Genomic DNA, 17463 nt, shown 5'->3' with positions numbered 1-17463 from the left:
GCACATAGGAATAATTGAATTTTCATTCAAGGCTTTTCCTCAGCTTGACTAGGTCGGTCAGTTTTCTAAATGGCGCACGCACGGCTCAGCTGTGTGTGGCTGTGTGTTTCACGACTCATCCGCGATATGAAATAATGCATTTTACTGTGTTTTTTATTCAATTATTAACCAAGTGCTCGACCGGGACAAAGTGATATTAGGTTAGTAGGATCTGGCTTTGAGCGGGCTGATGTTAACCTCTTAAATATAATACTTTACGGTGCTCAATAAATATGGTAGGTACATATTATAATTCTTTTGTGAACGGCCCGTGGCAGAGTAGGCACCTGCCGTCCAGCGGGACCCACCTAACATCGCGAGCCCGCACTCCGCAGGCCTGGATACGACCAGTCGCGCTGTCACATAATATCGAATCTGTCACAGCCCTTTGAAAAGCAGCCCTATTCCCCGGTAACACCCTCACTGGTCCAACCTGTCTCCTCGTCTTTATGCCTTTCTTTTCTACTTCGTCGACGATCTTTCGTCTATTTGATTCGTCAATGACGCTGATTAATACCTTATCTATACTTAAACAATTTCGTTTGATTCCTCCGTTACTACTTTTTTCTTTCTCCCAATATGAGAATCATCGTCATTTCGTACAAATATCGTTTGGCGATCACAGGTCGATGGGTTCCAATTTTCAAAAAGACTTGCCCAACCCTAAACCACTGACCAATATTCAACGACGGTTTTATTTTGTAAACAAGGTCCATACATGGTAGATGATTTCAAGCTTCGTTCTCTCTCACTCTTTTCAACTATCTTTATCTTACGCTGTTATTGGATAATCACAAAACGGACCGAAATCTGTACAAACAATCTGATTCTTTATACAACATTATTTATCGGTTTAAAGTACCATTGTTTTCAAATATTCCTACAAAATTGTCCGGCTTTTGTATTATGCACCCTTCATCTACCGACCAACACTTCTACTCTGATTTCATCCAATTATGGCAGGTAATCTCTATTGCGTTCCACATCTCGGTTAACCGTATTCCATAATACCAGGGAAGTCCTGGAATAAAGTCTCTCCTAGTATGCATGAACATTTATAATCGTAAATGAATTATCGGTAGATATCAATGTACTCTTGTACTCGCTGAAAAAGCCTTGCACATTTTTAGAAACTGGTTTTACATTATTTAACGATATAAATTTTCTCACTTTTAGAGAGATGGATTTGCAACAAATGTAGCAGCTGGAATCAATCGGAGATTCAGCGCCGCATAGAGAAGGACGGGAGAATCTTAGCTTTAATGAACTCACAGACGTGACCGTGGTTGTGAAAGCTTGGCTGTAGGATTTAGGATTATAAAATGGAGAATGTTAGAGACGAAGACAGGCGAAGGCGCCTCAGACATCTTGAGGAGAGGATAAAAGATCCTCGCAGTGTCACCAACATCGATTGTCTTTTGGACACCGTACAAGCTCTAACCTCGGATTGCGATCATCCGAGCGTCAGACGGATGAAAAATGTTGAGGCTTACATGAACAGATGTGAGTCTGTGCAATACATTCTTAAAGCTTATATACATTAAAATCTGACATTAAAACTCCAAAAAAACAGAATCTTATATCCCAGTCAGTTTGATTACAAACTTTGATGTCCAGAATCAAGGTGTATGCATTAACTAGCTTCAATATTTTTAATGAAAAATTCCATGATTTCATTTCCGAGTGATTCAATGTAAAACTTTTGAGGGGTTTTAAACAGAGTTGGATCAGCTTTGTTTAGAAATCTATTTCCCTAATTTAAGCTAAAGTTATGCTAATAAACATTGTAAAAAATGTATGGAATGTTAATTCTAGTTTGTTTGCATTGCAGATGACTCAGTTGCTCGAGATATATGTAAAATGAGGATGCGAACCGATGATTTTACTCTAATAAAAGTCATTGGTCGTGGTGCATTTGGCGAAGTGCAATTAGTCAGACACAAGTCAACACAGAAGGTCTTTGCCATGAAGCTGCTCAGTAAATTTGAAATGGTATGTTTACAATCTCCGGATCATCTGAACAAATATTTTCTCTGTTCACAAAAAGAATGATACAATATTTTGATAGGAAAATTTCATGTCTTGTGAAAATTTATGTTGTAAATTGAATGGCAGCAATTGTGGAGCATAAAACTTACTAGAACTCTTTGTTGAATTTAAAAAATTTAAATACATTTGAACCACATAATAGGTGTCTGAAGCAGATGCAGCTGATAGATTTACATTATTCGAGTCATTTGCTTTGAACTAGAAACAAGACAGAAAATTATGAATCAAATTTTTATTTTAGTTAATACTATCTTCTATCAAATTTAAAAACGTATTCACGGTATGCGTGAATATACCTATATTTATAGATACTTCAGTCTTTACTTGTGTATTGAAATTGTTCCTTGTTGACGTCATCGCTTTATTTGTTAGGAAAATAAATGATTACATGCACAGCATTGCTTGAACGTTCTTTATACTGCTCATTTTACACTTGACAAGTTTATGATACTAATAACTGAAGTACAACATCAGACGATCTTCAATTAATTTGATCAGATGCTATAAATTATAAAGATGAATTATACTATCCCATTTTTCTCTTTTTTTATTATAGATCAAGAGATCGGACTCAGCGTTTTTTTGGGAAGAAAGAGACATAATGGCACACGCCAATTCTCAGTGGATAGTTCAATTACATTTTGCGTTTCAAGATAACAAATACCTCTATATGGTAATGGACTACATGCCTGGTGGAGATCTTGTCAATCTTATGTCAAACTACGATGTGCCTGAAAAATGGGCAAAGTTCTACTGCGCCGAAGTTGTTCTTGCCTTAGATGCTATACATTTAATGGGATTCGTCCACAGAGATGTCAAGCCCGACAATATGCTATTGGACAAACATGGCCATTTGAAACTGGCAGACTTTGGGACCTGCATGAGAATGGATGCGGTACTAACTATTTTAATTAAATTAATTATAATCTCGAAAAGAAGACTTTAAGCTTTAGATTATTGGAAAAAAAAATGACTGAAAAAACAAAACATGGCATGTTATGTATTCATGGAAAAATGACTCACAAATTATATGAATAAATAAGTCAATTATTTTTTGATATTTCGTAACAGGATGGATTAGTACGGTCTGATACAGCAGTTGGTACACCAGACTATATATCTCCCGAAGTGCTGCAGTCTCAGGGAGGGGAAGGAGTTTATGGAAGAGAGTGTGACTGGTGGTCAGTTGGTGTTTTTTTATATGAAATGCTCGTTGGAGATACGCCATTCTATGCGGATTCACTGGTTGGTACATATTCAAAGATCATGGATCATAGGAATTCGTTGCATTTCCCGCAGCAAGAAGCGGATATATCACATGCAGCGAAGAGTTTGATATGCAATTTCTTGACCGACCGTACTAAAAGATTGGGTAGAAACGGCGTTAATGAAATAAAGTGCCATGCGTTTTTCAAGAACGATCAGTGGACATTTGAAAATCTAAGGGAATGTGTACCACCTGTTGTACCTGAGCTTTCGGGCGACGATGACACCAGCAATTTTGATGATGTTGATAAAGAAGATGGACCAGAGGAAAGTTTTCCTGTACCAAAAGCGTTTTCAGGCAATCATCTGCCCTTTGTCGGGTTCACTTACTCAGGGGATTACCAATTGATGTCCGGTACCGGTAGGGAGTCCGTTGACGGACTCACAAATCATATAAACAACGGAATCAGTGACGATGTAAAGATATCCCAGTTAGAAAATTTACTTGAACGAGAAAAACGGCAAGTAGACACACTCGAAGCGAGACAGAGGGCTTTGACTGCCCAACTAGAGGCTGTGACAAGACGCGAGGTGGAATTGCAGGAAGAAACAGCAAGAGCGGACAAGGAATTGACCCTCCTCAGACACAATTTTAAAGAAACGCAACGCAGATCGGAGCATGAGGCAGAAGCCAGACGTAAGGTTGAGGCGTCATTGATAGAACTTAAGAAAAAGTTTGATGAAGAGCAGTCCAAGAGAGCAAGGGATGCCAGTAACTCTCATCAAACGTCAGAGAGAATACTAACCCTTGAAAAACAGCTGAAAGAAATGCAGGCTAAGCTTGAGAGGGAAACTGATAGTGCGGGAAGGTTGCGTAAACAAGCTGCCGAAGTTACGGTTGCTAGACAAGCTGCCGAACAGATGACAAATGAACTTCAAGTTGCCAGGGCGCAACTGCAGGCGCAGAGAGACTCTCTACAACAAGAAGTTGCTGCTTTACAGGTATATATGCTTCTCAGAGTACTAGGTTTATGCCATGGCTATTTGAGTCAGGAATCAAATTTTAACAGGACTTTTCCTATTATTATTTTTACCTTTCAAGGGCCAATTGTCCAAGGAGCGGAGTTCACGATCTCAAGCATCTACCTTGACTGCAGAGCTTGAGACTCGATTGTCTGCCCTGCATGTAGAACTGGAGCACAGTCGTCGTCGTGAAGAAAAAGCAACTTTGGATAACCGGCAATTAAGCGAAAGAGTTTCTTCACTGGAAAAAGAAGCTGCAGGACTGACTTTGGAGTTGAAAGCAGCCCAGGCAAGGTACAATCAGGAAGTTGCAGCCCACCAAGAAACGGAAAGATCAAGAATGCTATCCAAGGAAGAAGCAAACATGGAAGTAGTTAAAGGTATTGCTTATAGTAACTCTGTATTGCAACAAATTTATGACGACAATAACCAGAACTTGGCGATCACTCAACTGATTGATCAAAGAAAGAAAAGTGAAATAGAGAAGGATAAATCTAATTCCAGGTTTTTAAAAATATTCTTAATATGGCATAAATGTAATACCTTCGAATTTTAATTTCTTTCTGGATCTTCATAATATAAAATTAGTTGCTCATTGTTGTCTCATAATCTACATGTTATAGAAAATGTCACTTTCAAAATAGCTTTTGCATATTCTATCACACTGTCTATTATGCCAAGATTTTTCTTTACATGCTACGCAGGACGTGCCGATAGAACGTTTACAGGTAATCATGAATGGCATAGTGAATGAGAAGAATTAACAAGACTATGATCTCATTAAATTTATTAACCGATTTAACAATTCGCTGTTTACTTTATAATGTGACTTTCTGTTTAATTGCTGCTGCAAATTGTGATGCTGTGAAATTCAAGTACGTAAATTCTATAAAGTATTTCTTCTGATTTAAATCGAATGAAGATCATGCTCAAGCTTGCACTAGTCTTTAGAATTTATTTGCCAAAGACTCAATGAATTAAATTTTATCCCTGCATGGGTGAAAATAGCGCTGCAAGTAAAACTAAATGAAGAGAAGAGTGGTAGACAGCGAGCAGAACTCCTTGCTCAAGAAAAAGAGCGCCAGACATCCATGCTGTCTGTCGACTATCGTCAAATTCAACAAAGATTGCAGAAACTTGAAGGCGAACATAGGCAAGAAGTGGAGAAGGTCAAAGCACTGCAGGGTCAAGTTGAACAGGAACAGCAAAAGAGAAACGTACTACAATCAGAATTCGGGCAACAATCTTCTGAAGCTGGAAGACTCAGAGCAAGAGAGCAACAATTGGTTGGCGAAGTAGCTCATCTCAGGGAAGCTAAAAGGCAAATAGAGGAAGAATTGCACCACCTTAAAACTCAACGAAGTGTAGATTTATTACAAACTAAAGAATTGCAAGAACAGTTGGAGGCTGAGGCCTATTTCTCAGTGAGTAGAGTCATTTTTTCCCTTCACATTCATGCGCTTCACACTTCCGCTTGTGCTTATTCCTATAATTTATTTTTCTTGCCTCCCAGACACTTTACAAAACCCAGACGCAGGAGCTCAGGGAGGAACTAGATGACAAAACGAGACATCAGCAAGAATTGGAAGAAGAACGTTGCTCACTGGTTCATCAATTACAGCTATCTCTCGCTCGCGCCGACAGTGAGGCCTTAGCAAGGTCAATTGCTGAAGAAACAGTGGCAGACTTGGAGAAGGAAAGAACAATGAAAGAATTAGAGTACAAAGACAGCATAGCAAAGCATCGTCAGGAATTAAATGCCAAGGAACAATCTATAAATGTGCTTAAAGAGAACGAAAACGAAATTAAGAAAACGACGGAGCTATATTTGAAAGACAAAGAGGATTTGAATAAGCGTTTAAAAGATTTACAAGAACAACTGAGTAAGGAACAGTCTAATTCTGAGGAGATAGATAGACTCAGTGGTAAACTAAAGACAGAGCAGTTACTTAAACAGCAGGCTGTTAATAAACTGGCTGAGATAATGAATCGGAAAGATATATCGTCAGGTACTAAAACTCGAAACAAAGTTCCTTCTGCTGATTTGCGTAAGAAAGAAAAAGACTGCCGTAAGTTACAACAAGAATTGACGCAGGAGAGAGAAAAATACGGACAGTTGGCAGCTAAGTGGCAAAAAGATCTTCAAGACTTACAGGTAAGACTACCAAAAGTTCTATATTATTACTACTAGTACCTAATTGCCATTTTTATCTCGTTTTTTACTTATTCAATCAGGCCCAACTTGTCGAGGAGAGCCAGGTAAGGCTGAGACTGCAGATGGAGGTTGATTCAAAGGATTCTGAAATAGAAACGCTACTGATGAAAATAGCGTCAATGAATTCAGAGACAGCGAGTCTTTCTTCAGCAGAAAACGACGGCGAAGATGCTGTTTTGTCAGAACACGGTGCCTTACGATTAGAAGGTTGGCTGAGCGTACCTAACAAGCAAAATATCAAAAGACACGGGTGGAAGAAGCAATACGTTGTTGTATCATCTAAAAAGATAATATTCTACAACAGCGAAAACGACAAGATGAATGCGGATCCAATACTAATTTTAGATTTAAGCAAAGTCTTCCACGTTCGCTCTGTGACTCAAGGAGACGTTATACGAGCCGATGCCAAAGATATTCCAAGGATATTTCAGGTGAGAAATCTGCAAATCTGTAATTAGCGATTGACGTCATCGCATTGTAAGCAGCTTAAAAGTATGTCCATATCACGCGTGATCAAGTTTTGTAGAAGTTTTCAATTCATTCCTATGTTTTATTCAAATGTTTGATATGCGAAGAATAATTCGAATACTTATAACGCCTTTATCCTCATGGAAACCCCGATTTTGTTTACAGTTATTGTACGCCGGTGAGGGTGAGGCAAGACGTCCGGGTGATGAAAGTAACGCATTGCCAGGGGTAGAACTGCCGCAATTAATGGATAAGCCTGGTACCTTGTGGTTAAAGGGTCATGAATTCATTTCTATAACCTATCACATGCCAACTACTTGCGAAGTATGTACAAAACCGTTATGGCATATGTTTAGACCACCTCCTGCTCAAGAATGTCGAAGTAAGTATCCACAAATTCCGACTACATAACTTTAGCATTTTTATTATTAATCTGTCGTTTTCCCACATCTTTCGAGTCATTATGTCTGTTCGACCTCAAGCGTCACACGATTCGTTGAGAAAATTGAGATGTACTATACCGAAAATTTAGGACTTAACGACAACTTCTTTTTTTTAATAACATATTATGAATTGCTTAATGATTATTTTATAATTAATTTATTAACAGGGTGTCGTATCAAAGTACACAAAGAGCATTTGGAAAAGAAGGAAGATGCTATAGCACCTTGTAAATTACATTACGATCCAAATAGTGCCAGAGAATTACTAGTTCTGGCTGGTAGCCCTGATGACCAAAAGTATTGGGTAACGAGGCTGTCAAGAAGGATTCAAAAATGCGGTTACAAAGCAAACTCCCACGTCGATGGAACAGGGCAACGAGTTTCTCCAAGGTAGCGTAGGTGGACAGCTCATCCAGGGACTTAGTAGCTCTTGTGTTGTGGCGTCGCATGATTGGGTGTAGAGAGGTAGTGTTTGATTTCTTTTTTTTTTTTTTTTTCTGTCTTCTCCTAATTATCTGGTCAATGACATATGCCGTTCTAATGCACTTTTTATGCTTTTACTTAGAAAATAGAGAGATGAGAGATCGAAAAAAGTATGTTATAAGTATTTGCTGTACATAATTGCTTGGTAAAGTATACATGTTCAATGACGTAGTCATTCATTTGGTAATATCGCTGATACATTCAACGTACTTTCCTCATCATTTAATTTCATACCTTAAGGAAGGAACTTGCTTCGAAATACTTCAATATATTGTGTTAATTTTTTCGACACAAAGTTCGACTGTCTATTTTACAACTAGGTTCGATATGAAGATACTACAGGAATTAATATGCTCCCTAATTTGAGAACAGTGCATATTTTTCAGATGAACAGTTCAGTGTAAGAGCTCGATGATTTTCAATACCAAAATCATACAATCACGTTTTCTAGTTTACTCTGAAACCCGTAGCTTCGTCAATTTCGTCACTTAGAATAATTGAATATAATCTCAATAAATGTGAATGTCGCTTAAAAATAATCTTAATCTAAGAGCTGTCTTATTATAAAGGGAAGCGATTAAATATATTTTTGGAAAATACATTTTATGAAGCAGAACAGCCCTGGAATTCACGCACATCACTCTCACAAGTTGTATCTAAACCATTCTGATATTCTTGGAGATTTGTTTTAAATTGTTTCGTTAAAATATTTGCCAAACTCAACTATATGCTGGTAAAAAGGTTGCACAAGTTATTGTACTAAATACTTGTAAATAATAGTGCTGCTCTTCTATGGTATTGGCAAATCCACCAATTCCCAGTGAATATAATTTCGACATCCTGTGTAGGATCCACCCAGATACAAAGTAAAAATAAATTTCAATGTCTATAGATTGCTGCATTATAAAAAGAACTTGATTGAATTTTGCAGAGTGTTAGCAACTTGAGCATGGAGATAATTACAACACCTAGCTCAACATTATTTATTCCAAAAAACACAATTTGTAGATACCTTGACCATAGAAAAACCTGCGTAAATTTTTGATTATTTTAGCTTACGTGTTATTGATTATTTTATTTACCAGTATGTATGTTTCATGGGAATTCATCACTGAGAATTGGTATATATCAGTAGAGTCGTATTTTTATGCTGGGGAAAATAATGCGGATTAAACTTTTATGTTACGCAAGTATCGTTCACAGACCTCTTTTTGCCTACGATCTGTTCGAAAAGTTATCGTTACTGCAACAGTCCAAAAGAAAACTTGTAAACCATACCTTTGTTACATACAGTACTTTTTTTTTTTTACCTAACGCATTTGGACTTATGCTCGGCGTAAAAAGGACCTACATTGCCTCCTTGATGGCCAATGTACTATTGTTACTACCTTTTTTTTTATTTTGTTTTTTTTTTTTTTTTTACTATGGATTTTTTCAGATAACATTCCATTAAATCTGACTGAACTAGAAAGTAATCTCGGTAACGACTACCATATTGAGACATGTATATACCTTTTTGCAATTATATACATGTTTAATCATAGGCAGGAGTGGACAAATTATTGGAAAAATGTGTACGTGGAAAGGAAAGTACACTCTTTGTTTAACGAAATGAAAAATACAATCAAACATTTCTTTTTGACGTTGTTCAAGAAATTTTTATTTGTATTTTCGTAATTAAGCAAGTGCAATACACAAGTGACATAAACTTATAACTTGTCCTATCACAAAAACATTTGTTATGTATTTTCTATTATAAATTATATAGCCGTACAATTTGTTGTCTTTCAAATACGTAATTTGCATAGATTTGACCACTCCTGAATTGGAAAGGCTTTAAATTACTGCACAAATATACGAAAACATAAGTGCAAGCTTCCATTTTAGAAGTAACTGATTATTCACTTGCACAGGTCACAAAATAAAAATTTTACTAGATTTAAGGTTAACAGTGATGCAGAAGCCCAGCTACATAAAGTATATATATGTATATGTACCTGCAGTATGTGATTCAAAGTATCAGTTTATTCACATTATCCTGCAGCTGCCTATCATACTTAAAAACAGCCTTGATAGTGGTCGCTTTGCGAACTAACAGTGGGGATGTTTTTATCATTGTGTGCATAACTACAGCTATCATCACAGAATATCCAACAGCATGATTTTTTGCATTGGTAGCTCTATACTACACTCTTGAATTCGTGTTTTGAATTAACATTAAACATTGCATTAGAACCATAGCATCCCACTTTATTTTACTTGTCTTGTGCCCCACAAATGGTTCGAAAAGTGCCCAGGTCAGCCGCTAATTATAGAGTTATGCCCAGTGCCTACATTAATATGCATCACGTCTCGTTGATTATTGCACTCTAAATTTACCAGCTGTAATATAGCAGTACAGAAAATGAAAGATACATTTCATCTGAACGTCATATACATCCAGTGCCTAAATTTGTTGCTTATTTGTTGTATTTGCTTGCATTCACACCATTTTTTTTTTCGTTTTTACTGCCTGCAAGTAAAATTGAAAAAAACTGTTCGGCTTATTGATGTGTTTACAATTGGATGTTGAAATGAAAAAAGAAATAAAAATCAGGCTATCACCGTATCAGAAGATTTCCTTCAGAGCCATGCATTCTTCTTTGCAATATATCGATTAAAAATTTTATGCTTAAAAACATCATTGCAAAGATACAAATTAGTTCTATAATTTATTAAAAGTGTAAAAATGTTTTTTTTTTGGATTTATTTTTCTCGTCAGAACATATTCATAGAGTCTTTGGAATTTTGTTTTATTTTAATATCAATGACAGCATTAAGTGGTCTTTTTGGATGATTTTTTAAATTCAGAAACATTGTATAATTCACATATTATAGACCTAGAAGCCTCGCTTCGGTTTTGATACCCATATAAATTTTGATTTTAGGGAATCTACAAGATCAACGCTAAAGCCTTACTTGTCGGTTCCACAGCGATCTGCCACTCTACCTGCCAACGCTAGTATGGGCAAATAATCTTAATGCGTTTTCCACAACGATTTCATGAGAACGAAAAATTGATTTTTTTTTTAATTGCAATTGTCTCCATATAAATATATCTAGAATGAGTCTAACCAAATCTCGAAACTGGATATGGCTTGCCTGTTGCAAGGTCCCGCTTCTTAGCCAATCAGCTCAACATTATTCAGATGGACCATCTCGAAGGATATGCCTTAAAGCTACTGAATGGTCATGATTGACCAGCGTGAATAGTTTGTGTGATTATCCATGTATACATGTGCAAACAGAGTGTCCATTATAGTTCTTTTTGGGTCAGTTTACATGGCTAGATGTCAGATTAGTTTAGCGGGTCGATACTTGAAATAACCAAGCGATACCCATTTTCAAAAAGTTGGACAAACTCATTCTGTATATATCTATTTATAAATATTTTTGGTCGCTTTTTGTTTTCTTGTAAATATGTCACATACAGAATGTGGACGTATCTTTAAGTTCTGCTCCCCCCCTCTCCCTCGCTCTCCTTCCCTTTCCATGTAGGATTATTGCATATGTGATTTGTTAGAAGTCAATGTTACAGCAGCTGCTTTACAAGGTTCTATCGATAGTTTCTAATTAAGAAATAATAGAATTGAAAGACATTTGATATTAATTAAATACATTACAAAATTTCATTAACAATATTCTAGTGCAAAGATTATATTTATGTGCAGGACGCATTCAATTTATTGAACGATCGTCTTATATCAATATGCTCATTGTCACTTCAGATGTGAATTCAGAATTGAGATATTACCAACTACGAATTACCAAGTGTGATAACATTATTCACATTTTTTTTTTCAAATACCTTCAAAACTTATGTCCCAGTACCAGTTGACTTGCATCTTTTTCATGCTTATTTAATTTTCACCTTGCATTTGCTTTGAACTCCATCCTATTTTCATATTTAACACATTTTCGGACTTTTGAATTTTTGATAAAAATCTTCCTTTTTTTCCAATTCCTATTTCAAAACTTACAATATTGCTGCGAAAAACTTATTCAACTAACAGTGCAAAAGTTAAACGATTTTAGGGCACAGTCATACAAGAAAAGTACAGTTGTAATGTATAAAAAATAAATTCCAACCCTAGAGGGAAACAATGATCTTGTAAACAATCTTAAAATCCGTGCATTTCACTGGTTCGATTAAATCTTAGTCATCGATGCAAAGAAAAGGAAAAAAGTAAATAAGTCAAGTGTAAGCAAAAGTTAGAAATTTAGTGATGGGTATAGATTTCAGGAATATAAAATCAAAAAAAAAAACACATGGAATTGAAGTCTTAAAACTACAGTCCCTTGGCATTAGTGATAATTGTTAATAAAGTAGATAAACTTTTATAAAAACAATCAGAAGTGATTCAAAATTTTTAATATACACTTTGATCACGACTTAGAAATCACTACAACATAGTGGGAAATACAAAAAATAACATAATAAATCAGGAGATAGACATACATCAGCCCACACTTTTTTTTTTACAGAAAAAATGAATTCGCCAGTACATTTTGATAACATTTCACGAGAGCATTCTCGAGTATGGTAATTTAATACGTAACATCATTGGAAGATGCATATTATATATGCCCATTATCAATAGCGATAAAATCGTTGCATTTTTTAATACTCGCAAACTCTCGGACCCAATTGAGAAAAGTGCTACAAATTAGAAGCAAATTTTTATGTAATGATATAATGCCAAAATATTTGATTTCGAAAAAAATTGAAAGACTGTAATTCATACACTTGTAGAGTCAAAAGTGTGGAAATTTCTGGTACAATTATTGATTGTTTAAAAATTGATGATTTATACACCTGTTGTAAGGAAAGTTTTAAAGCAATTTCGTCATGAATTGATTCTGGTGTTGGGCCGTTATTATAAGTAAACCGCTTCATATAAATTTTTTAAATTGCGCTCATATTGTGTATCACACGAATCATGTCACATGTTATGCAAAGACTTGAAAAAAACATATGTTATAATAATTTGAAAAATGAAACGAAAGTGACATTTTTTTAAGATATAATTGCTATAATAAAAACTTATATTAATGATTGAAAGTTAATTATTAATGCGCAAAAAGATAACTAATGTACAGTTGAAGATCGCAGATTTTTTCACGTAATATTATTGCCAAAGTAGCGTGACCAGGAAAGTTTTGAAATTAAACAGTTTTGCTGTTACTAAATCTCTGTATATCCATGAATATATCCGTATGAATAGCTAATCATTTAATAATAATTTTCTGCCATTATATGCTAAATGACGAGCTGGGCACCGATTCAAAATGTACCAATAATAGATATTTCAATTTAAGTTCATTTGAATTATTTATTCGTAGATTTTTCTACAGATATTGCAATTCGATATTCCCTGTATATGTAAATATGATGGAGAAGAAAAATCGAAACAGACAGAAAAAAACATGCCTAGGGATATTTGTATATCAATTGTTTTGTAGAAAATTGATTTAAAATACAAAAATAAGTATTATTATTTTTTATACATTCTGTAAATTAAATATTTAATTTCTTACCTATCGTAATAACATTAACAATTATTATTATTATACTGATGATAATAATGTAGTAAATTTAGGAAGGTCGTTTGCCCAGCTAGCCACGGAGGCCGCCAAAGTTAACGCGATTAAATTAACAATAAATATAAACATATTAAACCTACGAAAAGATAATAATTAAGGCAGGAAAAAATTAAATAAGCAACTGAGTAAATCTAAAATAAAAATGAATAAGTAAAAGTGCTAGGCAGCACTACAAGTGAGCTTCTTTGTATAGTAGATATACATCGTATACAACATGTACATGTGTGTATAGTGTATACACATACCTATGTATATGTATCAGTATATGAAAATCAATTTGTTGAATAAGAATTTATATTGTAACATAGGTATACATGTATAACAATCCGTTATTGTAATATTCGGGTATAAATCGTGTGCATGACAAAAATTGAATAAGTCGAACATCAGATCATGATTTTATGCAAGAACAATTTTTCAGTTGCAAAATCTAACTTCTATTTTTCCTAATAAAACTGAGAGTGTCTAGTAAAATGAATAATTTTGAGACGTTAACTCTTCATTTTCCATGTTGTATAGGTGAAGCAAGATCATTCTTAATCAATAGATATACATAGTTAAAAAGAAACATTATCCTGCAGGAACAGGAGTATGATAACGAAGCAACTAATGATAAATGTCTCGGCAATATATAACAACCAATCTTTACCGGTTTTAACATTAGTTTCACATGTTTTATTGGCCGATGTATACATACCTATAAGTACATTATACATCAATTTATGTACTATTATTATGCTCTTGCATGAAATCTTACCAGCGGTGCTCCTTAATTCCTTGTCAGTCTGCTGAGTAGCTGATTGTAGAGAATTAAAAAAAAAAAAAATTTAGGAGTGACTGATCGGGAATTGAATCCACAAAACTAAAACTACTGCCCCGTGCCTTCCCTCCGAGATCCAAAAGAGTTAGGAGGAGAAAGATGAGAATATTAATAAAAGAAAAGAAGAAAGCAAAAAACAAGATCCTTGTTACAGCATATTTTATTATTATTGTTTAGTTATTTACAATCTGTATATTATTAATTAACATTATGATTAAAACTATTTTGTAGATAATATGATGGGACGTCTTATATCTATATGTATGAATTCATTTACACCGCATCTCCTAATCTCCTTATTATGGTAAAATATTCGTAGAGAATGTTTTTCTTCAATTTCTTTATATCGTATTATCATACTGATTTTCTCAAAAAAAAGAATAACTTTATATTATAATCAAAGACACAAATTAGCGGTAACTGGGAAAAGTTAAGAAACAAAATTTAAGAGTTTCAAATTAGTAATGAACTACTTCAAGATTGGTATATGAACTTGACATTAAAAGGAAAAACTACAAAGATGCGATTGATAATTTAGCTCAGATTAATTCAGTTTAACTGTATTTTTTTTTTTTTTTTCTTTTCACCAAATTAACGACAATTTGGCCGACCAACAATTGAACGACATGTACACCATGCTATCAATTTTAGAATAGTTCAGTAGCCATCTTAAAATTCTTGTTTAAATTATCAATATCTTGTTCAACTTCTAACACAGCAAACAGAAGCTATAATAATGATATTACATTGTTTGTTGGTGAGAGAAAGAAGGAAACAATGGATGTAATATTTAGATTTGAAAAAAGTAATACCATATAGCTGAAATTTCTTCTCATATTCACCAATAGATTCTTTGTCGTCAGGAAATGCAGTTCCTGGCTTTCCCGACTTATTAATCTGTGTTGAAAATGTCAATGAGTTTCCGGTAAATGTGGTAACCTATCCTTCTGCAAATATATCTGCCTCCACTTCATCAGTGGCAAATGTACTAGAAAGCAGAATACAGCTCGTTGACGAGGATGAAATCTAGTTCTATATTACATTCAAAGTGGGAATGACATCTGGAAATTATGGGACCATGATTTATTCATTTAAGTCGTGCATATTATATATCAGGATTTATTGTTACTATAGATCAAAATTGAGACCAAGCAAGCTTCGCACATCGAAATGTATCAAGTTATTGTTGTGAAAAAAAATATGCCCAATTTATTGCAAATATGCAACTGTGCACAGGAAATACGAAATGATGACTATGTATAAGATATTTTAACTTTCTATGTATTGTCGAATGAAAAGATTGGTAAAATTGGTCATGTTCTGTTTTTAGCTTCATTGCGAAACACGATCGCTGTTATATGAACGTCTGAAGCTTGGCAGGACAGACATTGTTGGGAACATCTTATTGTTAGCATAAGTTTATCGTATATACAACACAGAATTCTATTTTATCTACAAGTCGTTCCACCAATTTTGATACAGTTTTGTACGTCAGAGGTATCTGCGATTTTTTTATGACTTGAAGTAAGTATCAACTTGCACAGTAACAAACAAATCGCCGATATATTGTGGTAAAAACGGAAGTGTCATAATTGGTCAAACGTCCGCTATGTTAAGTTATTAGAATTGATATAAGTCAATAAATACATGCAAGGCGAAGTAAAACGAGCGATGAAACTAGGATAAAATGTCAGTTTAGTACCATATCTGATCCATTTCCATGAAGTACAAATTATTTTTTTTTTTTTTCGTTATAGGTTTCTTATAAATATGTAACAGACCTCTGCTGCCTAGATTGTATCGATTCACAACTTAAGCAAGCTTCAGAAGCTTGGTATATTTGCAAGTATTTCTTACTTGTCGTATCAATATCTTTTATGCTCAGTAATTGGTACACTTTGAATAACTTTGTGAACGAGTTTGAAATACTTATCTTTACATCGTAGTCATCGATCAAATCTTAAATTATTGTTTTAACTTCTCATTACCTTTTTAAGTGGTGGGAATTCATAAAATTCACAAAAGATTTCATAGTCACCTGCCGCTGTTTTTCTGTCCTACTGAGTCTCGTTTTCTTTCAAAATTTGTGACTACTCGACTCTCATTATTCACGTATCTTTTCCTTCTCCAATCTATTGAACATTATTGATACACACACGTACATACTATTCTATGATAATAGTAAAAATGAATGAACCATAGATTCAACAATTATATTGAAAAATCCAAGCAGATCTAATATTGGAACAAGGCAAGTTATTTAGAGAATAAACCATACCAAAATGGAAAAATAATTTATGATACGATTAAGGTGAATATTTGTACACAAGAGAATTTTACTTCAGGGCAGTATTTATACTCAGAATTTATTCTGATGATATTAGGTGATCAGAGACATATTATAACATTCGGTAAATATAACACGCAATGTATCAATATCAGTCTTTATCTTTACCAGCAGCAGGTAACAAGGGGAAGGGGAGACTCATTAGCTATTAATAAGTTTTTGGATATATGTTTACCAATTATATTTGCCTCTACTCTTTTTGTTATGTGTTTTTCAATGGTTGTTTTATTCGTTATATTTTGGCGAGACTGCAACACAGTCTCGAGGCAAACGATTATTTTCTGACTAAACCAACGAGTCCTCGATTCATAAGTTTTGGTTTAAGTAGCTTATTAACTTGAAGCGACGCCGATTGTTGATTCCTTTCAACAGATTTCATCGACGATGTTTCCCTTGTAGCTATTCCCTGTCGCTTGAATGATTCCTGCTTGGCACCTCTGCGCAAAAGACAGCACCTCACACACCATCTATTTATTTCTAGGAGAGAGAGAGGGATTGCGGCCGGATTTTAATTTGCGAACATAAAATTGTAAAGCTTAATCAATTAGAAAATGCAGTATATTGTTTAGAAAACATAATGATAATTGATTCAGTCAATTCTTTGAGACGGTAAAAGAATAAACTCGCCAGGATAAATTTTAGTAATTTAAAATATGGATCGGTTATGTGATGTTTGTAACTGTTGAAGCCTTCAAGCCAGTAACAATGATGAGCATCTTTGTATTAT

The 17463-nt window shown here is 34.6% G+C and overlaps 2 protein-coding genes across 12 annotated transcripts in view; one reads left to right on the top strand and one right to left on the bottom strand.

Annotated features, from left to right (window-relative positions):
• The first annotated feature begins 45 nt into the window (after positions 1–45).
• Positions 46–17213, top strand: LOC124212488 (Rho-associated, coiled-coil containing protein kinase 2). 4 transcript variants are annotated; one of them, XR_006881663.2, is made up of 13 exons: positions 46–200; positions 1216–1542; positions 1871–2031; positions 2645–2983; positions 3160–4296; positions 4397–4697; positions 5022–5045; positions 5335–5741; positions 5831–6472; positions 6553–6963; positions 7166–7382; positions 7611–7908; positions 10854–17213. XR_006881663.2 is itself a non-coding variant. In XM_046612565.2 (13 exons), the coding sequence occupies exons 2-13, from the start codon at positions 1362–1364 to the stop codon at positions 10939–10941; spliced, it is 4131 nt and encodes a 1376-aa protein (XP_046468521.1). In that variant the 5' UTR covers positions 46–200; positions 1216–1361; the 3' UTR covers positions 10942–17213. The 4 variants fall into 4 exon arrangements, 3 of the variants coding, with proteins under 3 accessions (XP_046468521.1, XP_046468523.1, XP_046468522.1); XM_046612565.2 differs by having other exon boundaries at positions 7611–7833; XM_046612566.2 differs by having other exon boundaries at positions 60–275; positions 7611–7833.
• Schip1 (Schwannomin interacting protein 1) overlaps positions 14922–17463 on the bottom strand; it is a 24020-nt gene continuing 21478 nt past the window's right edge. For 7 of the 8 annotated variants that reach the window (XM_046612569.2, XM_046612570.2, XM_046612571.2 and 4 more), the window contains one exon: positions 14922–17173. In XM_046612569.2, the coding sequence (XP_046468525.1) occupies positions 17011–17173 (163 nt within the window). In that variant the 3' untranslated portion in view covers positions 14922–17010. Of the gene's footprint in view, positions 17214–17463 lie in introns of all 8 variants that reach the window. The other variant, XM_046612573.2, reaches the window with a different exon arrangement.

This window comes from Neodiprion pinetum, chromosome 2, assembly GCF_021155775.2.
Source record: "Neodiprion pinetum isolate iyNeoPine1 chromosome 2, iyNeoPine1.2, whole genome shotgun sequence".
Classification (NCBI taxonomy): Eukaryota; Metazoa; Arthropoda; class Insecta; order Hymenoptera; family Diprionidae; genus Neodiprion; species Neodiprion pinetum.
The sequence above is the reverse complement of the archived record's forward strand: the minus strand, read 5'-3'. Positions and strand labels throughout refer to the sequence as shown.